Below are 22925 nucleotides of genomic sequence, written 5' to 3'. Positions count from 1 at the left end.
AAATAAAATATATTTTTACCTTTTTAAGTATGTTACTTTTTTAGATATTTTTTTTAATATACAATTTATAAATTTGGATAGAACTACATTATTTATGCTAAATTCTTTTATTTGGTTAAAAATAATAAAGTTTAATTAATCGTTTTTTGAATTTGACTTGACAATAAAGATTTATACAATTGAAATAAATAGTCAAGACATCTAAAAGTTATATAAATATAGTTTGAATTAATTATTTGGGCTATAATTTTTTATATAGCTCTAAATTTTGGTGATCTAAAAATATATATTTTTACAGATTTTACTTGAAAAAAGTAAAAATATACAATTGAAATAAATAGTCATTGCATCAAAAGAAGAAATAAAAAGAGTGTATCCATAGAATATGTTATCTCTTGCAATTGTACACTTTTTTTTATTTCGTCTTTTGATGCAATAACTATTTATTTTAACTGTGTATTTTTACCTTTTTACATGTAAAATCTGTAAACAAAAATATATAGAGAGAGAGCATCCTAATTTAGAGCTATATAAAAAAAATTATAGCCAAAATAATTAATTTCAAACTATGTATTTTTATAACTTTTTAGATGACTTGACTATTTATTTCAATTGTATAAATCTTTAATATCAAGTCAAATTCAAAAAAAAAAGATTAACTAAAACTTTATTATTTTTAGCCAAATAAAATTTTTAGCCTAAATAATGTAGTTCTATCCAAGTTTTATTATAAATTGTATTCGAAAAAAATTATCTAAAAAAGTAACATACTTATAAAGGTAAAAATATATTTTAGTTTTCAAAAAAAATGTCACATATACAGAAAAATCTACATGGCAAGCGAATGCACCCACACTCTTTGCCACATCAATGTCCATGAGGTAATGGCTCTCAAAAGGCCAAGTTGAGGGGGTTAATTAAGACCACAAATAGTTTAAGACTGTAACTAATAATCCGTGTCAAGTTTAGGAGGGTGGTAAAGTATTTTGCCAATGTTAAATATAAGGCATTCAATTTAAAGGAAAGAGTATTTCTTTTATCTATATTTTTGCGTTACATTTTATTCTAGATGAATATTAGAAGTGAGAAGGAGACTAATTATTAGCCTAAATCAACGAATTTGATAATATTGACATTTTAAACATAAAGATTTAAATGTAGTATTAATTATGAGAGGAAAGTGAAGTAAATAGTCTATATACACTGGAAAAATGAGAACTTATTACAGGGCATCACCAAAAGAACAAAATGAATCATGGGGAATATAAGAGCCAACAAATGGCTCTCCAGCTATAGCAAAAGAAAACACCAAACAACAAAACCTTTGCCAAGTAACATCAACAAAACTGCATGAAAATTCACCCAAAAAGTTTCATACTACACCAGTGGTTCTGCTATCAAGCTATAGGTTTAAGCTCAAACAGATTAGTCTTGGTTTCCACCACCCCTTCCCCGACCACCCATTCGGCCTCGTCCACGACTATAACCTCTGCCACCACCCCAGCCTCCACCTCTGCCCCTTCCATATCCCGTGCCTGTTGACAACCAAAACGTCAAAAGTAAAGAGATGTAAGACATACAGTTTCATTTGTTGTACTTCACTTATTCTCTTTTTAATTGGAAATACAGGTAATGTGTTGTTTCTGCAACTAGGAGTAGAAACACCTGCTGACAAAAGATAGAACAGAGATAAAAAATAAACAAAAAGCCATTACTATTCGTGTTGGCCTCGACTAGAAAGAGAAAAATTCACTAGCTTTTAGCTTTTAGCATTAGCAGCCAAGTTATAAACTAAAGATGCCATTTATCCAAAAGAATGTTCAAAATAAAAGGAAGCCCTGGCATAACTGGTAAAGTTGTTGTCATGTGACCAGGAGGTCACGGGTTCGAGTCATGGAAACAAGTCAAACAACCTCTTGCAGAAATACAGGGTAAGGCTGCGTACAATAGAGCCTTGTGGTTCGGCCCTTCCCCGTACCCCGCACATAGCGAAAGCTTAGTGCACCGGGCTGCCATTTTACTTGTGTCATCTACCAAATCTATACAAAAACTTTTTGTAACATGAAAAAGAAGTCAAGAAAACCTAGAGATAAGTGTCGGGTAAATTTTCAAAATTTCTCCTCCGCCCCAATGTAGGCGACAAATTTGATTTCTTTGTAAAACAACTTCGAACTCTATTATAACTATTTTTTCTTTTAGTACCATGTATCATGCAGGTTATATTCAGTGTTATCAAAGGCGAAAAGCGCAAAAAAGCTCCAAGGCCCATTGGGGCTTTAAGCGCACAACGCAAATAAAGCTTGGGCTTTAATGAAAAAAGGCGCAACTGGAGAAAAAGTAAAAATGTGTATATGTAGTCCAAGACCAATAATTATAAGCATGAATAATAAATATATGGACAAAAAAATTATGATAAAGTGAAATATCAATTGTTCAGTGTCGCCTTTTCAAGATTACACTCATTGGCAAGGAAAAGTATGTCTTAGAATCTTGATGTGACACTGAAGTGCCGCCAAAGCGAGGCGAAGCGCTCAACGTGTATTAAGTCTCGCTTTAAGGCTTAAGCGCGCTTTAAGCGAACCTTTGACAACACTGGTTATATTATCTTCTTAGTCTCGATATATAAGCATTGAGATATTATGGCAGCATTGAATTAGAACTTACCACGGTATCCCCAACCTCTACCTCTACCGCCACCTCGGCCTGGGTTATAATATCCACAATTATCTGCAAATCCACCACCTCGACCTAGATTATAATTTCCACCATTATCTGCAAATCCACCACCTCGACCTGGATTATAATATCCGCCATCATCTGCTAATAGCATGTATTAGTTAGAATGCAGGCCAGAGGAAGAAATCTAACCTCAAAGATAAAGTAAATACAGAATAGACAAAGCTAATATCCTAGTGGAACCGACATGAGTCTCCCCACACAAGGTGTGGATTTGAATCATCATCCCCCTTCCCCTTCCCATTCCCTAGCCCCTATGTAATTAAAAAAAAACATAAAAATGAAATCAGTTATGTATAAAACATATACGAATCAATACCTTGGTAGTAGTTTCCATAACCACCCCAGCCGCGTCCCTTTCCTCGCCCTCTGCCTCTGCCCCTACCTCGACCTCTACCACGTACACCATATGAATCTGAATATCATGTTTTGTAAGAAAAAAAATAATCACATTAAAACAGTTGCAAAATATTGGTTGCAGTGTAACGATGAAATATAGCTCCAATCCAATCATGAAACATAAATGATAAACTTCACAATTGCTAAGGACAGGATTTGTGCTTGGAAAACTAATTGCTGAATGACGCAATGCCAATTATCCACATGTGAAATCTCAAAATTCTCCAAATCAATCAAAAGGGGGAAAAAAGGAAAACAAGCAGCAAAATTACGGGTAATATGTAATCCAACTCATACATTAACGGTGTTTACCTTGATTACCATCTGAAGGAACATACACTTGTTTTGCTTGCTGTAGTTGTTGGTTGTCTGCTTTTGATGGGTCAAAATCAGACGGGGCTTGGTAGCTAGATACGCAGCATTCACCCCAAGTTAGAGAACATATAAAGTGTATTCAAAATCTTTTCCTCAGAAAAATGGAGGGGAGGAACCCTCCAAAACAAAGATATAATGTTTGTAAAGCTTACCCGGGAGAGCTTTTATCCAACTCTACAGTCGACAAAGTAATTGTGATCAGGGAGACCTGACGAGTCATCTCCAAGCTACTCAAGCATACATAAGAGATTAATCAACTCTCTGTAACTGAAGCACATATAAGAAGGAACAAGAAACAAGAATAACATGAACTTACGGTTGTAAACCCTCTTCAATGGGCTCATATGCATCAGTTATGGTAGTTGAGCTTATAGATGTATCTTGATACAACCCGGGAATTCTCTTCTGTTTTACAGATACAAATCGTGCAAATAAAATCAGCTGTCAATCCTGTACTTAGCAAATTAAAATGGCATCCCGCTGACAATACCTTTATAATCTCTGCAATGGCAACTGTTTTACTGATAGCTTGTCCCATTGCCTTCAAAACAATTTCCTTTGTTCGTTGGTCCTGAACATGACAGTAGAGATATATCTATGAATGTCATGCAATGCAGAATAACATATACATACCCATAACATTGAGTTAAGGCAAATAATTTTCAGCAGCATTTTAATTTGAGAAAAAGAAAAGGAAAAATAAGAAACTTTGTGCATTGAAGCAACAATGTATAACAAGAAAATTGCACAAGGAGGCAATATAAAGTCACCAACTGAAAAGTTAGACAAAAAATATACATGTTTAGCTAGAGCTTTCCCTTCCCTTCACTGATATCGTTTTCAGAAAAAGACATAGCCACATAGATTACAGTTGATGCAAATGCAAATAAATGAAGGAATGCCATTTTTAGCAGCCTCCAAGTAGATATTGATAATGAGTAGTTTCTCTCCTACGTTGGATAGGGAGAATACCCTGACAAGCCAAGATTTAATTTACTTGACCAGCATCTGCATGACTAAACAAGTTCACAAGGGGATCAGGCTCAGAAAAAGATTATTCAGGTTAATTTATGTAACACGTGCCCAAACGTAGCATTAGAGATACACTGACGTGCAATTGAGAAACCACGTAGCCACAAGGAAAAACAAAACTTGTTTGATGAAAATCAGAGTGTGGAATTCCAAATCACCTGCCTCAAGGCCTAATAACTTTCAATAGTATTTCCCACAGTTACTCGTTGTAAAACATAGGAACCGGCCCAACATCTGGTGGTGATTTTGACTATTCCAATTGGTTATGATTGTTTTTACGATTCATTTAGAAGTATCAAGTCTGCACATTCTTCTTATACATCATTTTAGAGCTCAATGACCTATAGAAAGTAGTCCATTTTTATTATTAACTGGAATCTTGGTAGCTACTGTATTTGAAGTTAGACAGCCAGAGAAGTCTAGTCCTTCAAATTTAAAATATTGTAACCTAGAAATTCCATATGCCAAATTCAGAACTAACAAACTTAGGTAAGATGAATTAGAATGCAACTTTAGACTCTTCAATTCAACTTTCACCATTTTTTTTTGATAAGGTAAATTGCATTAATCAAAAGGGAGAAGAAACTCCTGTATACAAGAAGTATACCAAAAAGTAGAGAATTTACATCAAAACATAATTCTCTACAAAAGACGTCCAATCTTCAATACAAGCAGCGGCTATATGAGTGCACCAAAAAGCGATCAGAGATAAAAGACTATTCTTAAGATGTGAAAAAGAAGACTCAATCCCCTCAAAAGCTCTCATATTTCTCTCCCCCCAAACTATCCATATGAGAGCTAACGGGGTGAACTTCCACGCCTTTTGTTTTCTTCTTCTACGGAAACCGGCTCAGCTATATAACATTTCCTTTACTTGCATCACCCATTGAACACCAAAAAAATTCAGGATTGCCCTCCACAAACCAAAGGACCAAAAGCTGATCAACTTCTTCCCCGAGCTTTTACACATTTAGCACCAACAAACAAGTGTAATTCCTCTCTTTCGCAGATTTTCAGCAGTCAAGATCACTCTCATCGCCGCTAGCCATGCAAAAAAGCACACCTTCATGGGAGCCTTAGGAATTCAGATCGAGGAGTATGGAAAAATGGCCTCCTCTCTCACCAACATACTCTGGTAAAAGGACTTTACGGTGAACAAACCATCTCCACGAATCACAAGATGGTTAGGGCATGTCTTGCCCATATAGCAGTGCCAACAAATCTTGGAGCTCCGCAATCTCCCAATCTTGCATGTTCCTTCTAAATAAGAGGTGTCATACTACCCCCTCTTCATGCTCCTTGCGAATCTGTTGGACCATCAATTCCTTCTGATTTGAAACTCTAAAGACGTGGGGAAAGAAACCCTCAGAGTATCCTCTCCACACCACGTATGATTCCAAAAGCTGATTCTCCTTCCATGTCCCACCCTGTAAGTGATGTTGCCATTGAAGGCTTCCCAATTCTTCATGATGCTCCTCCACATGCCACACCCAAAAGGTGTTGTGATTGCCTTGGTCCTCCAACCCCCTCCCGTGGAATCGTACTTATCTACTATGACCTCCCTCCTTAGAGCATGCTCTTCTACCCCGAATCTCCACGGCCACTTCCCCAACAAAGCTCTGTTGAATACCCTAAGATCTTTTATTCCAAGTCCACCCCACTTCTATGGGAAAGTGACTGTCTGCCAATTCACTAGATGAAACTTTCTAGTTCCATCCGCCGCATTGCAAAGAAAATTCTTTGAAGTCGCTCCAGTTTTTTTGTGAACTTTTCTGTTATGTTCACAGGAGCTTGCAACAAGGACAAGTAATAGGTGGGCATACTCGATAAAGTGCTAATAAGCACTTCCTTAATGTCTTTTGACAAGTATCGTTTCTGCCAACCTGCTAATCTTTTTTCAACCCTTTCGATCGTTGGATTCCAAACCGTAGTATCCTTATGCGAAGCACCCAATGAAAACCTAGGTAAGTAGTGGGAAGAGAAGTCACCTTACATATGAGAACATAAGACAAAGCACCAATATTAGCAACCTCACCCACCGGGAAAATCTCACACTTGCCGAGGTTGATTTTGAGTCCTGATACTATCTGAAACCACTGCAGGACCTGTTTCAGGTAGGTCAACTGATCCATATCGGCATCATAAAAAACAAGGGTGTCATCCGCAAAAAGCAAATGAGAGACTCTTTGGGCACTGAGCACCCCGATCGGAGCTGAGAATCCTCTCAAGAAGTCTTCGCCTGCCGCACGATCCATCATTTTACTCAGAGCATCCATCACTAGAATGAATAGCGTGGGGGTAGGGGGTCACCTTGACTGAGAACCCTGGAGCTGCCAAAGAAACCACATGGGCTACCATTAACCAAGACAGAGAATCTAACTGAGGAAATGCAGAACTTGATCCATCCCCTCCATCTTACCCCAAACCCCATCCGCATCATAATGAAATCCAGGAACTCCCAATTGACATGGTCGAAAGTCTTCTCAAGGTCCAACTTGCATAGTAAGCCGGGTTCTCTATTTTTCCTGGAGTCTACAAGTTCAATTGCCACCAAAGCAGCGTCCAGGATCTGCTTACCTTCCACAAACGCATTCTGGGATGACGAAACAGACACGTCAAGAACCTTCTTGAGTCTATTGGAGAGCACTTTAGAAATAATCTTGTAAATGCTCCCCACGAGACTAATAGGCCTGTAGTCTCTAATACAATATGCATCTTCTTTCTTAGGCACAATAGTAATAAAAGAAGCATTGATACTTTTTTTTTTTGATAATTAATTAAAGATATTATAAATTTATGCACTAAGCCAGTGCATCAGGCATAATTACAGGTTGTGCAAACCCACTATTGTATCTAGCATTCCATCTACATCATGTTCAATTACCAGATTGCACCAAAAAGCTAACAAAAAAAATACATCTCCGTTTAAGGCTGTGAATATTGCTCGATGTGCCTTCAAAAATTCTATTATTTATTTCAAGCCAGACAATCCACCAGATGGCTTGAGGTATGGTATTCTAAGTTCTTAGAGATTTCTTACTAATTCCCTCTCTGCTCCAACCTTGCAAGAGCTCAACAATTGATTTTGGCATGGTCCAACTCATGCCCAAAATTACCAGAAACATATTGCACAGCTACCTGGTGACCCTACAATGCAAGAAGAGATGGCCAACTTCTTCCGGATGCTCTTCACATAATGGACATCTACTGCACAGTTGAAAACCCCACTATCGCCCCTTTTATGTCCTCCTCTCCCGCAATCCTCACTTCATCTACAACTAAGGACTCTATGAAATTTCTCCTTCAGTTTGCAACCGTAACCCTGTGGAAAAACTTGGTATTCGAATCCCCCTCCTTTAATTAGAGCGCCCTCGATTTTTGCCGCCAACTAGTCTCCTGAGCTATTGCTAACTCGGCTATTTCCCTCTTAACCTCCCCCAATCTCGCTTTCTCAGATTCATCTAGCTCCCTCGCCCCTTCCCCTCTCTCTAACTCCCCCAATTCGTGCATAAGCTCCCTCATTTTAACCTCTACCCTTCCAAAAATCTCCTTATTCCACCTAATAATATCTCCCTTGAACAATTTAAGCTTCTTTGAAAGACGGAATGAAGGTGTCCTTGATACCCCGTAGCTTGTCCACCATTCTTTCACTTTGTCATCAAATCCTGGCACTTTCAACCACATGTTCTCAAATCGGAAAGGAGCACGCCCCCCCTCCCTCTGCATCCATATAGCAAGATAGACAAATGATCCGAAGTCAGCCTAGGTAATGGAATCTGCAGCACATTGGGCACCAGCTCATCCCAGGAGGGCAATATCAAAAATCTATCAAGTCTAGACATTGAGTTGGAATCCTACGCCCTAATTATCAGAGACTTGGAAACGACTACAAACTAATAGAAAATCCATCTTTAACCATTTGGGACTGATCTTCCCTAATTATCAAAACAAACTCAACACTGAAATGCCACCAAGAATAAAAGAAGAAACTAAAACCCAACATCAATTTGAAACTTTTCCTAATCTCGGTATGAAACTAGGCTCAAATAATTAAACATAAATATAGGGGGGAAAAAAAGTTTCTTTTATCTTCTTCACCACACTTGTAAAAGGACAAAGAAAAGGGACCAAAAACAATAGAAACTTTACAAGATATAGAAAATACTACAAACTCAAATTTGAAAATATGTCAACAGCCACAAAAACTGAACCAAAAACATCATATAGTTGAAATCTTTATCCCAGAAGAAAACACACTCAAAACAAGCTACAAATGGAAAAACAATTAAGCAAAAAAGGAAAAAAAAGTAATAAAATAGAAACTTTACAAGATAGGAAAAATACTACAAACTCAAATGTTGAAAATACTTCAACACTCCAAAAGCCACAAAATCTGAAAGAAAACATCATAAAGTTAAAATCTTTACTAAACCCCAGATGAAACTAAGCTCAAATTCAATTACACAAACATAGCAGAAACAAAACATCATAAAGTTGAAATCTTTACAAAACCCCACATGAAAATACACTCATATTCAATCACGCAAACATAGCAAAAAGAAAACATCATAAAGTTGTAATCTTTACAAAATCCCACATGAAAATACACTCAAAACAAGCAACAAATGGAAGAAATTAAGCAAAAAAAGAAGTACCTGAAGAAGAGTGGTGGCATAGCTAATGTAATTACGAATAAGACCTTGAGCAGTGACTCTGATCTCATTTTCCTTTATCGGTTCCTCTACCCTTCTTGCCTTCTCCACCTTCTGGTACCTATCCATTTTCCCTCACCACAGCAAATCTCTCTCTGGAGCTTTCTTTCCTTAGGGCCAAACCTTAGGTAAAAGAAGGATAAAAAAAAAGGAGAGCATGAGAAATATAAGAGTTCTCTTTTTTTAAAATATATTATTATTATTATTATTACTATTACTGTATTATTTAGGAGGATTGGTGCATTGACAGAGTCATTATTGTTTGGCTAGATAAATGCATGCAGAAAAAGTTTGTGCCATGTTCTTAAAAGCTTGTACTTTGGTGTGATTGGATGTAACTTGACGTGTTTAGAAACTTTAATTTTGTTTTCATTTCAGCGGCTTGGCTTAGCTTAAAAAATACGTGAGAGTATCTTAATAAGAGGCATTAACCTATTTAATAAAATTTGTATGTGTTTTTAATTGATATTTTCTTATGATAATAGTATTAAGACTATGTTGCATTTAGTTGGTAACTTTGCTCATAAAGATTTATGCAATATTTTAAAGAACAATAGTAAGTAAATTTTTTTATTTTCGTCGTCTAGTAGTCTCGAATACTTATACCACAAAAAATACAGCCAAAATTAATTTTTTCACTATTTTGAATAATTTAAATCTACTTTGAAATGATAATATAGCTTGAATCCACGAATAAAAATAATAATCACAAAGTAGTTAAAGGTGATAGATGAATAGCGGAGGTAAATAAAATGTGAAATAGTAACTATGCATGAATGAAATTAAAAGAAGAATAAGAAATGAGAAAAATATTTATGATAGGCCCCTATAGTGACGAGTCATATGTACTTGCATCATGTTGGATTTAGAATAAGTGAATGGTACTGAATAGTTTAATTATTTTTATTTGATTTTATTTATTGTTGTAGAGATTTGTTGTTGATGTGATAAGACGATAGGAAAAAAGGGTTACATTGTTGAAGTTACATCTCACTTTTTTAGGTGACACTCTTGGCCAAAATTTGAAGCAAATATTCAACAAAATATCAAACTTCTCACCATAATTTAGGCAAGACAAAAAAAAATTAAAAAACTATTTAAAGGGGTAAATTGTTGTCCACATGAAATAATGTGGCATAAAAAAATAGAGAACTAAAAAATCAACAAAAATGCAAAGAAAGGACCAAAAAAGCAAATCCTCCAAAAAAACGAACGGCGGAGAATAGTACATAGATCCCGCCAAATAAAATTGCACTATAGTCCCTCAATTCCAAACAAATTTTCCTTGTTCCACATTCTTCCACGTCTGCCTTTTCAACTACCATATTACTCCCCCACAATCTCCCTCTTCACTCTTACAGTGAAATAAAATTTGATAAATTCTGTGCATTCAAGCTTCACACAAAAAAATCTATACATACATATACATTTGTATATTTATATACATTTTGTATAATTTTTTGAAGCTTTGATTCTGCTATAATGGACGCAGCTTCACAGCTGGTCTACGGCAGAATTGATCCTCTGCGTCGCTCTTCACTGCCTTCTCGTGGTCTCTATTCTTCTTCATCATCATCGTCATCGAAGAAGTTGAGGATTCGGCGAAAAAACGGCGCCGTTCGGGCAATTGCGACGGAACCTAAGCCGTCGGAGTCAAAGACGACTTCTAAGCCGGTCAACGGCGTTCCTAGGCCAGTCAATGGTGCTTCTACTTCTACAGTAGGTTATGCAAATTCAATTTTTAATTTATGAGTTAAAGTTTAGACACTGACGATATAAAGAATATTCATTACTCCTATTTATTTAATTAAACAAATTTCCACATTTGTCCTTTAAATTAATAAATGTACCTTCAATTTTGTGAAATGAAGCCAACTTCTTTTTCTACTATGGAAATAAATTAACTAATTCAGTGTGAAGAAGATATTTTAAAGCTGATATCAACCCAAAAGATTGTTAAAAATGCTTCTTTTATTTATAAAGTTTAAACTTCACTGAGTTCTATATAGTTTCTTTCTGGAAAGTAATAAGAAAGCATGCAAGCATGGTTTATTGAAATAGGTTTATTGGAGTGAGTTATATACTGATGTTTGACTGATTGCCGACTTAATTTTTGTTTGGCTGCTCAGGAAGTGGTAGAATAATTTAAAATTAGAGAAATAAAATAAGCTGCAGATTACTCCACTTTCACTAGTGTATGTTTATTATTTATTTGTTAATTCTTGTTGTTATTATTTTTTTATCAGTACTCCCGCTGTTTATTTAATTTGACAAAATTTCACATTTGACACTTGGATTAAGAAAGGTAATAAACTCAACTTAGTATTCTTACATGGAAAAATAATTAACTAATTCAGCAATAAGAAGATTTTCTTTCTGGCCAAAAAAAAAAAGTTTTTCCTTTCCACTGATATCTACAAGAAAAAAGTTGATTAGATGGAAGTTTATTGAGTCATATAGTATTTTTTGGAAAGTAATAAGAAAGAAAATATTACATGGTTTATTCAGATGGAATTGTAGGTGTGAGTAGTATACTGATATTTGGCTGATAGCTGATTGAACTTTTATATTTGTGGGTTTGCAGAGAATGCAGGATGTATCACAAGAGATCAAAAGAGTGAGAGCACAAATGGAAGAAAATGAGGACTTAGCCATACTCATGAGGGGGCTTCGAGGTCAAAACCTGAAAGATTCCTTGTTTGCTGATGATAACATTGAGCTTCGTCTAGTGGAGGTCCGTTTATTTGACTTCCTTATCAAAGTATATTTATTCGAACTTTCATGCTTGTGAAGGGTCTTGGGTGATGATAATTTCACATTCTTATTGTGATGAGAAGATGACATGAAGTCTCTGTATTAATAATTTGTAGATGTGGATGTGTCTTTTGAGAGATCAAAGGAAACTGATCATTCATGAATTTTTGTGGGCAGGTTCATTAGTGTAGGATATTTGACCTTAGTCAAGTCATTGTGCCTAGGGGAAACTAGCTATTTAGTGCAATTGATGAACATTCATAAGGTGTTGATTCTCCCTGCCATCAAATAGTCGATTGAAATATTATAGAAGCAATGGAGTTTGATGACTATCCCTACAGAGGAAAAAAGCACTAGTTTTTGATGGTCTCTGGAATCAAGATTTTTTCTAGTGTGGTTTCATATAGTACCTAATCTCTAGTTCTCTTGGAAACAACTATGTTCTGAATTTCATGTAATTATATACAAAAGAAGGTGCTTTGCAGTCATTTATGGTTCCACAAATGTGAAGACTATTACAGTTAAATTTATACTAATATGGTTATTGTAGTCCAAGTTGATTGAATCATTAAAGCTGCCTCAAGGAGTTGGATCTTCAATATGAACGGATATTTTCCTTGTATCTCAAGATTTTTAGCTTTTGGCTTGGAAAAATATTAATGGATATTTCCCTTTTATCTAAAGTTCTTTCTCTTTTGGCTTGGAAAAGATGTCATTTGGCAAAACAACATGTATTGTAATATGTTTCTTATCTTTAAATTCTTCAGGTTGATGAGAGCAGTGAGTTCTTGCCCTTGGTTTATGATCCTAAGAGCATTTCTGCATATTGGGGTAAACGGCCACGTGCTGTTGCTACCCGTATAGTCCAGCTAACATCTGTTGCTGGAGGTTTTCTTTCGCGTCTTGCCTGGGACGTGATAAATAAGAAGGTTAAAGAGGTAAGTTGCACTAGGTGCTTATCCATTTTTCCTGGAGTTAGTGAATTGCATGTAGAGATACATACGAGCATGTAGTTTAATTTGTTCGTAACGGTATAATTTTTGAAATCCTATACCTGTGGGTGCTGTGTGGTTCACTATGCTTCTGAAAGATGGATTTTTTTTTATAAGGTAAGATTTTATTAAAAGGTACCAAGATGGTACAAAATTACAAACATCCAAACTAATACAGCAAAGCAACTACATTCCTCCTAGCTCCTCTAGAAAATCCATATTTTCCATTACATGTCTTTTACACCAGAAATACAACTTTAATAAGCATCTGTTTTTAATCCTGGATACATGCTGCCTTTCCCCTTCAAAGCAAATCCTGTTTCTTTCCAACCACATTGTCCAGAACACACATAGAGGAATTGTTCTCCATATTATCTGTTGACTTTTTGCCACTTTTTGTTGTTGCCATGTCTCCAACAAACTCTTTACACTGGAAGGCATTGCCCACTTGACATCATATATATTTAGGAAGAGCTCCCAGCACTGTTTTGCCACTCTGCAATGGATGAGTAGATGATTGACTGTTTCTGCCTCTTCTTCACACATGTAACACCTGTTACATAGAACAAAACCCCTCTTCTTCAAGTTCTCCTGAGTTAGAAAAGCTTCCTTTGCTGTAATCCAGCCAAAACAGGCTACTTTAATAGGTGCTTTTGACTTCCATATTGCTTTTCATGGCCAATTTGATTGATAAAGCCCTTGTTGTTTTTGTAACAAGCTATAACAACTGTTGACTGTGAAAATACCATCATTACTTGATGCCCAGATTAATGAGTCTCTCCTGTTTTCCTCCAATCTTACATTATCCAATAATTGCATCAATTGAGAAAATTCATCAACTTCCCAGTCATTGAGGCCCCTCCTGAAGATTAGCTGCCAGCCAGTGCTTGAATAGAAGTCTGACACTCTTCCATTTTTGTAGTAGTCTTGATTGGATGATTGACAAGGAGCTAATATTTCGACCTTTTACTGATGTCATTTCTTCATTCAAATTCAAACATTTTAAGCTTCTTTTGTGTTCTTTTTAAATCTCCTCTCTACATAGCTTCATTTGGTAATTGAAGGTAAATGTTCTCTACGGGACCTAACAAGAACAAGGATATGTTGATACTGAGAAATGTGATCGTGGCAAAGAAATGAAAATCAAAATGAATTTTTAGGTTAAAGTGTTAAATTGTAATTCAGAATTTTACATGTCACAAGGCGGGAACATGGTGTAACACACTAAGGGGTCGTTTGGTAGGATGCATTAGATAAAATAATGCATGCATTAGCTTTGTGTATTAATAATACCTTGTTTGGTAGATATTTTGAACCTATGCATTAGTTATGCAAGCATTAGTTATACATTCTATTTGGTGTTATCCTATGCATAACTAATGCATAGAAAACCATGGTATTAGCAATGCAATGGATTTTAATGCATGCATTAGCTTAGTTAAAGACAAAATTGTCCTTCAAAATTTATGCTTTATTAAAATATGCTTGTTATCATATTAATGCAAGTTTAAATAATCCAAATTGTGAAAAATAAAATTATTCCCTAGTAAATAAATAAATACTTAGCATATTTTCTTTTTTATAAATAAATATTTAGTTCTATATTACAATATAGGTAGACAAATCAAATAATTTTTTTTAAACTTTTTCATATAAAAACATTTCTCAACATATGTTTCTTTTAAAAAGTTAGAGTGATGGACTGGTTTTGAGGGCATTTTTGTAAACAAACAATTCTTTTAGAAATTGTGTAATGCTTTAATACATCAAACCAAACAATAGATAAGAAATATGTCAGCATAACTAATACCAGCATTACTAATACACCATATTCAGCATTATTCTTATGCACCCTACCAAACGACCCCTAATTGATAGAGTCCTAACACCAATAATGCTCAAATTCGTTCTTTTTTAAATGGTCGCTAAGCAGTAATTATTTTGGTTTGAGCCTTCCTATTTCCTAAAAGCGGAATAGACCAGTGACATTAACGAATTTGCTTGGTCCGCTCGAGTCATTGCCCCTCTATTAATGTAGGAAATAAAAGAAAACCAGGAACCAGGATGTGATGGGACCCTGTAACTTTTTAGTAGAACTAGTTAACATTATGAAATTCCATTAGGAAATAGGTAATCTTCTTTATGTCATCAAAGAGAGTTCAATGAGTTGGAACAGTTGTTTGGTGAACATTGAAATAGAGCTCTGATGCATTCATTTAAAATGGTACCACATTTTTTTAAATTGTTTTCCTCATCCCATGACTATGGCTTTTTTCCCAATCATTAGAATGAGATTGCTCGAGCAATTGAGTTGAGGGAGATTGTAACATCGCTGGGTCCAGCATACATAAAGCTAGGGCAAGCATTAAGTATTCGGCCAGATATACTATCACCTGTTGCGATGACTGAGCTGCAGAAGCTTTGTGATAAGGTCAGATTTGACATATTTCTTTACTGTCGAATGACAAAATAGTGTAATTGAAAACAAGCTTTACTGTCACCTTCTGAACCTTTAGGTTTTCATGGTTACTTCAGGTTCCATCATTTCCAGATGATGTAGCTATGGCCCTTATTGAGGAGGAATTGGGAGAGCCGTGGAACAACATTTATTCTGAGCTTTCTCCATCCCCAATTGCTGCTGGTAATCTTTGTTATCATCTCTAAACTCTCTTTTTGGATAATGCTCTTTGAATTGTTTCTTCATTTTCACTATGTATTTCCTCAATCATCCTCTTCTTGTTGGGTTAACTTAAATGTGAGAGCTTCTTCTTGTACTTTTTTCTTCTTTAAAATGTTAAGTCGCTAGTTTATTAAGAATCTTTTCTCTTTTGCTTCATTATGGCATTGGCAGCATCCCTTGGACAGGTGTATAAGGGTCGGCTGAAAGAGAATGGAGACTTGGTTGCTGTTAAAGTACAGAGACCTTTTGTCCTTGAGACAGTGACAGTTGATTTATTCATCATACGGAACTTGGGGTTAGTTCTTCGCAAGTTTCCCCAGGTATTGATTATTCATTTACTATTTCTCCATTATTTTGTTATCTTTGTTGGTCTGGAAGAAATAATGCTTGTTGCTTCTGCTTTTAAGATTTCCATTGATGTGGTTGGATTGGTGGACGAATGGGCTGCCCGCTTCTTCGAAGAACTTGATTATGTGAATGAGGGGGAAAATGGAACACTTTTCGCTGAGATGATGAAAAAAGACCTTCCTCAGGTATCTGCAATTCTGATGTCAACCCCACAGTGCCCCAAACAAATAAGCACCAGAAAATATTAGAAAATAAATTAAGTGAGAAAGAGAGGAGGATAACCCTCCAATCTCTCCAGGGAATAAGAAACAGGAACTTTGTCTCTAACCAGCAATGTGCAATTTATTACCTTTGATAAAGAGAAGTCTGTGAACTTACTCGCAGAAGGGTACATATATGTCTATATATCTTTAACGAATTGAAAGTACAGATTTCTTTAAAAGGAAATTATGATGCTTGCTGTCTCTAACAATGTTGTGACCTGTATTGGAAACCTTTTTACAGGTTGTTGTCCCTAAGACATATAGCAAATATACTTCAAGGAAGGTTCTCACAACAGGATGGGTTGATGGAGAGAAGCTATCACAAAGCACAGCAAGTGATGTAGGTGATTTGGTAAATGTTGGAGTCATATGCTACCTTAAGCAGGTGCAATGCTTAAACTCTTGAACAATTTTTATTTTAACATATCTAACTAAACTTTTGAGTTTCATATCCTGAAAAAACATTTAGATCTTGTTTCCTTGATTTTGCTGGTTTTTACTGCCTTATCCTCTTTTTCTCCAGATTGAGCTATTTAGTACTTTTTCTACAGATATCCCTCTTGACAATTATAATTTGTTCTCCATCTTATATTTTGTCCTTTTGGCATCCAGTTGCTTGACACTGGTTTCTTCCATGCGGATCCACATCCAGGGAACTTAATACGTACGCCAGATGGAAAGCTAGCTATACTTGACTTTGGTAAGAAGGTTCATCTGGCATCCTCTTTCCCCTATATTTTATAGAGTAGTTCATGAATTTTTTTATTTTTTTTTTGATGAAGAACTCTATTGACAAACTACCTTCAGTTTCCTTGGAACTCAATTTGATTTGGCCTTTGCAACTTGTTACACGGTCGTACATTGCTCTAGATTCTGAACTTCTCCAGCTGTTAATCCATCTGTGTCTGTATGAGCTACAGTTGTGAGATCCCATTTAACAAGAACGACATGAAAGCATTTCAATGTCATTGGCTCTTTAGTGCTTCATGGCACTTAATTATTACCGTTTCAGAGAACAAGAAAAAAAGGCTTCGTGGCACTTTAAGTTGCTGTTCATTGGGATGCTGTAATGGAAGAGTCATAGAGAATGTCCAATTGCTGAGTACTCGAGTTAATAGGTTGAGGGTCCACGCTCATGTGCATAGTACCACATGATACTTCACCTGCCTTGATCAGTATACCATTTTTGTAGGCAAATATCTTGCTTAGTGTATAACCTTTTTGGTTAGGCGTAACCCAGTTTTTCTCTTGCATGGAAGATCTTAACCTGGATTTACAGGACATGGAAGTTGACGTTCATCTGGGAATTTCCTGAGCAGTAGTTTATTGTTGATTCTTCTTATCATGACTTGCAAATTAATAATTATTCTACAAGGTTGGATATTAGTTTCATTCTCTGCTAGTGCACATTATGTCTGCAATTCCTTTAATACACTGCTGGTAACTGATGAGTGAAGCTATTGTATCTATATCGACCTTAAACGTCTACCACCTGTGCAACAATTAGTTTCTTTATTTCTCCAGAAGTTTCATGTTTTTCAACTGTTGAATATCTACCTTGCATTTTTTTTTTTTGTGTGTGATTCTCTCTTCTTTTGAGAAGGGTGGTGGGTGGTGGGTAGGGGAAGGGATAGGGGAGCAGAACAGCCTAAGGTGCTTACTTCCTTTGTTATTGATCAGTTTATTATTCTTTGATTGCTGTAGGTTGACATAAGTGTTATTTTGCTTTGGCAGGTTTGGTTACAAAATTAACAGATGATCAGAAATATGGTATGATCGAAGCCATAGCTCACCTTATTCATCGAGATTATGGTGCCATAGTCAAGGATTTTGTGAAGTTAGGTTTCATTTCCGAAGGGGTCAATTTGCAACCCATTTTGCCTGTGCTTGCCAAAGTTTTTGATCAGGCACTTGAAGGTGGGGGAGCAAAAAATCTCAACTTTCAAGAGCTGGCAGCAGATTTGGCACAAATAACATTTGATTATCCATTTAGAATACCACCCTATTTTGCTTTAATAATTCGAGCAATAGGCGTGCTGGAGGGCATTGCGTTGGTGGGAAACTCTGATTTTGCTATTGTGGATGAAGCTTATCCATATATAGCACAGGTACACGCATACTGTGCCATTGTTCATTTATCCTCATATTGTTTCATTTACATGGATTCAGATTGCTATAATTGCTTGAAACAACGATTGCCATCTTTGCAAGCGTATTGCAATGTTAGCTGATAGCATTGTTTCACAATTGCAACATACTAATCTTGAAGACTAAATTTGGTTATGCATTTGGGTCTTACATGGGAGGCTGTCGAACACCATTGATAATGTCTTTATCCTGCTTATACAATTCCTGCTTTACTCAAAATAGTTTAAATTTGGGTTGTAGAGCTCATTTAAGTCTGGTACTAATATAAGCAGGAAGTACTTCCCAATATGTTACTCCTTTGGTCCTATATGTGTTCTGCATCTTCCTCTTTTGTCCATCTTATGAATTGGTCATTTTCAATGGAAGAAACCTTAAGCCATTATTATTCTATGAGATAAAGATTTTACATGGGACCCATATTTTTTGTTTTTCATGACTCTTTTCCCTTTCTGTTCTTTACAAGCTAGAAAATCACTCCCAAACACCACATATTGTGCCTTTTAACACTAGAATAATATACATTTTTAGCTCTTCTTGACACTCATGCCGATCAATGGTGGGATATTCAATTTGAGATGGAGGGGTCACTATCTTGTGACAAATTAACTTTTGTAGGTAGACAGCAGAAACGTATAACATATGAATCACTTTATGATAGAGGACCTTTGCTGAAACAGACTCTTCGACTCCTGAATTTTACTGTGAGATTGAGATGTTCAATAGATAGTTTCCTTTTAGTGCCCCAAATATTATGGTATGCTTTATTAATATTAATAGTAATGTTGAAGTTTTCAGTCCATTTGTTGTCATGTGAGTCCATGAAATTGTTGGAGTTAGTGAATCTATTTGAACCTGTTCGTCAGTTCCATGTTCCCGTCCAACAAGATGAATTTGTGTCCCTGTCATTCATTAAAATGACAAACTATTATACGAAGGTAGTAGCATGGACCTTTGTCTACTACACCGCTTGTGATAAATGACACTCCTATAACTCATCTGGAAGATTAAACTTTGGAGGAGATTTATTCAATGATTTAGCTCTGCAAAATTTAGTTCCTTCCTTCAGGTATCACTTTTAGATAATTTGTATTCTCATTGTTTATACTATGTGCATTTCCTTTTCTGCAGAGACTGCTAACGGATGAATCTCCACGGTTACGGAATGCTTTACGGTACACAATATATGGGAAATCTGGTGTGTTTGATGCTGAAAGATTCATAGATGTCATGCAAGCATTTGAGAATTTCATAACTGCAGCTAAGAGCGGAGGTGGGGAGAGTTTGAATGGGAGAATGGCAGAGCTTGGCATTCTGCAAAGTCAAACAAATAGCATTATTCCTTTTCCTTCAAGTGCTTATCAGGCAGATCAGCGAGTTCAAACCAGAGCTGCATTAGCATTTCTGCTCTCTGATAAAGGAAATTTTTTCCGTGAATTCCTTTTGGATGAGGTATGTGCACAGATTTGAGAACAGTCACTATTGTCTCCTTGACAGATGATGTTCTTTCTAGTCGCATACTTAATTCATATTCTAATCAGACATTCATGCTCCTGACCCATTTTTAGTGTAGTAGTTTGACTACGCATGATTTTAGGGCAATAGTCAAAGTTTTGTTGTAGTTTTTGATTAATGGCAGATTCAAAACTGGAGATAAAATTTACTTAGGATCTTTTTTTTTATAACCGTGGCGTTCGGGGTTAGTTTGCGGCTTGCGCGCACCTCGACTAATTTTACGAGATACCTGCTATCTCGCACCGACTCAGTTACCCGATAATTTCGTCCACCAATCCTTGCTAGACGGGAAGAAATCACCTAGCGTTTTTCCTCTGCTAGGATTTGAACTGAGACCTCATGGTTCTCAACCCACTTCATTCACTAGGCCACACCCTTGGGTGCTTAAAATTTACTTTAGGAATTTAACCCTGTTCTGCATAGAAGTGAGTCCAATTGACATTTTCTTTTACTAGGATTCCGAAAAGTTATTGAACGGTATATTGGAAACTTTTCCCTTTCAGGAAAGTGAATACACCTTTAGGACAGAAAAGTAAGATAGTCATTTGTGACTTTGGAAGTTTTAATTTGATTTGAGTGTAGTGATATGAGTAGCATCTGCTTTGCAAATGTACTTCAATTGACCACTTGCTTTGCTGTAATGTCTAGTAGATGCACTTGCTTTCTTGTCCTGTATGTCTGAACCATTACCTAAATATATTCCTCAGTATGCTTTCTGTGTAGTAGCTGATTCCATTTTCTCTCTCATGCATAATACGGAACCAATATTAGAAATCCCGGTCTCGGTTATCAGAAGATCATAAGAAAGTGCTGTCAAAAGTCCCATCTGTTCTTATATGATAATATTTAGTGGGACCATATTTGTCTGGGATTTCAACAACATAATTTTCTTCTCATGCAAGCAGATAGTGAAGGGTATCGATGCATTAACAAGGGAGCAGATGGTGCAAATAATGGCATTCCTTGGAATTCAAAATGCAATTCCAGTATTCAGTATGGTTCCTGCTTTCGTACCTATTAAACCTGCTGCACTTGTACCATCAGTAACTGAGGAGGACAGAGTCATATTAAACAATGTTCAAAAAGTTGTTCAATTCTTAACTGCTGGGACTGCATCAAACCAGGTATTTCAATTTTATTCTATGACAAGTTATCTCCTAGGAAGAATTAAGTAATTCTCTCAGCACACAACACAAGAAAAGAGGTTTGCTCCGATGTTTTTACCTCTGTGGGCAGACAAATTGCTATTGCTCTGCACAAGTTGGGTTAGTTAAGCATTAAATCATGTTACCAAGGTCCTGTTTCATTATGAATTGATAATTGGTAACCTTGGTATCTACATGGAAAAGAATTCTTTGTTTGTGGTTGTGGCCGTTGTGGGTGGTAGTGTATAGTGATATTGTGCGAGAGACATTATCCCCGAAGACTAGGATTCTTGCTTCAGACTCATCAAAGCCGATGTTTAAAATCATGTGCTGACAGAAATTTCTGAGATTTCCTACTCCCATAAATGTTTTAGATGTGTCTCCTGAAATCTTAGCTCCTCTGAGTGTGCTAGAGTCAACTTTTCATTGATAATTTATTGGTTTAAAAACCATAACTAGCTTGGGCTATCATAACATTTCACAAGCAGGTTAAAGAAAAAGACAAAATATATACCAGAGTACACTGGCCATGGAAAATGGATTATATATGCATGAGAAGTTAAAACAATATTTTAAGTCTTACTGATCTAAAACGCTAATTAGTGATATTACAGTATATCTGAATTCGAACTCATGGGGAACTTAGATTCAAAGTAACTTCGTTTTGTTGATGTTGTATATACTATGTTGCTCGGGTTCTCAAAAAATACCGCCGGATGTGTGTTGGATTCTCCAAAAGTAATGCCTTTTTGGGGGATCTGACATGGGTGCGGCGCCAAGGATCCAAGCAACATCGGTTGAATATGTAAGGTGTACCGGATCTTGGACAAAAATAGCTCAAGTTAACTAAAGTGCTGCTATTTAATATAGGTTATCTACTGTAAAAGCATCATAACTAGGGGTGGCAAACATACGGGTCGGGTCGGATATGAGCGGGTCGAAAACGGGTAATTCAAAAAGGGATAAATTATTTGACCCGACCCGTATTTTAGAGGGATAAAAATGGGTATCCGTCGGATAATATGGATATCCATATTATCCATGGCTTCTTGAATATGATCACTTATGGGAGAATTCCTAGTCTCCCAAACTTGAGGAACCCCCAATTTGAGGCTTTACAAATGTAAAAGCTAAACACATTAGTTATCCATTGGTTATCCATTTTCTAAGTGGATAATATGGGTCTTATCCATATTCGACCCGTTTTTAAAAAGTTCATTATCCAACCCATTTCTTAATGGATAATATGGGTGGATAACTATTTTCTTTTAACCATTTTGCCACCTCTAATCATAACTATATTTCTTTCTCAGGGTTTGGAGGGAGCAACTGTTCCTAGAGTGATCCAGGAGATTCTCCCAGTTCTTCCAGGCTTCTCGGCTAAGGTTCTTCCCGAGATTCTTAGTAGACTTTCTTCTCGTGTAATGGCACGCTTGATACGAGATGCTCTTTTGTAATTCTGATACTCTAACTTTACAGTTTCCACTTCCTGAATTGTGCATACATGAGTCACAAACTTGAGAGTATGTAGAAATAGCAAAAATGTATTTATTGTACCCTTGTGGGTTTACCGATCATACTGACTAGTATAGTTTCTGTAATATATCAGAACAGATGTAAAGTATAATACATTGAAAGAATATGATACTAACAGCAATTCCCCTATGTGATTTCTCTGGTCCATATAACGTAAGTTATTGAATTATAAATGTGGCAAAGTAGGCAATTGTAATACAAATTTGCACTCCTTTTAGGATTCGTATTCTGTGGTATGCCTATGGGTTTGGCTACATTATAATTCTCATCACCTACTACGAGTCTGAACCTTT

At 36.1% G+C, this 22925-nt stretch overlaps 2 protein-coding genes across 2 annotated transcripts; one reads left to right on the top strand and one right to left on the bottom strand.

Annotated features, from left to right (window-relative positions):
• Positions 1 to 1135: 1135 nt before the first annotated feature.
• Positions 1136 to 9408, bottom strand: LOC107782077 (uncharacterized). The gene is made up of 8 exons (XM_016602906.2): positions 9198 to 9408; positions 4001 to 4081; positions 3827 to 3915; positions 3663 to 3737; positions 3448 to 3542; positions 3056 to 3151; positions 2665 to 2817; positions 1136 to 1535 (listed from the first exon to the last, which is right to left on the bottom strand). The coding sequence occupies exons 1-8, from the start codon at positions 9321 to 9323 to the stop codon at positions 1426 to 1428; spliced, it is 825 nt and encodes a 274-aa protein (XP_016458392.1). The 5' UTR covers positions 9324 to 9408; the 3' UTR covers positions 1136 to 1425.
• Positions 9409 to 10431: 1023 nt separating this feature from the next.
• LOC107782079 (uncharacterized) lies at positions 10432 to 22761 on the top strand. The gene is made up of 13 exons (XM_075257107.1): positions 10432 to 10973; positions 11839 to 11988; positions 12776 to 12946; positions 15288 to 15431; positions 15536 to 15641; positions 15852 to 16000; positions 16088 to 16213; positions 16533 to 16676; positions 16904 to 16991; positions 18026 to 18399; positions 19568 to 19888; positions 20857 to 21075; positions 22410 to 22761. Exons 1-13 carry the CDS (start codon positions 10737 to 10739, stop codon positions 22551 to 22553), a joined length of 2373 nt encoding a protein of 790 aa, XP_075113208.1. The 5' UTR covers positions 10432 to 10736; the 3' UTR covers positions 22554 to 22761.
• Positions 22762 to 22925: the final 164 nt, after the last annotated feature.

This window comes from Nicotiana tabacum, chromosome 7 (assembly GCF_000715075.1).
Source record: "Nicotiana tabacum cultivar K326 chromosome 7, ASM71507v2, whole genome shotgun sequence".
In the NCBI taxonomy this organism is placed as follows: Eukaryota; Viridiplantae; Streptophyta; class Magnoliopsida; order Solanales; family Solanaceae; genus Nicotiana; species Nicotiana tabacum.
Note: the sequence above shows the minus strand (reverse complement) of the source record. Positions and strands in the feature narration are given on the sequence as shown.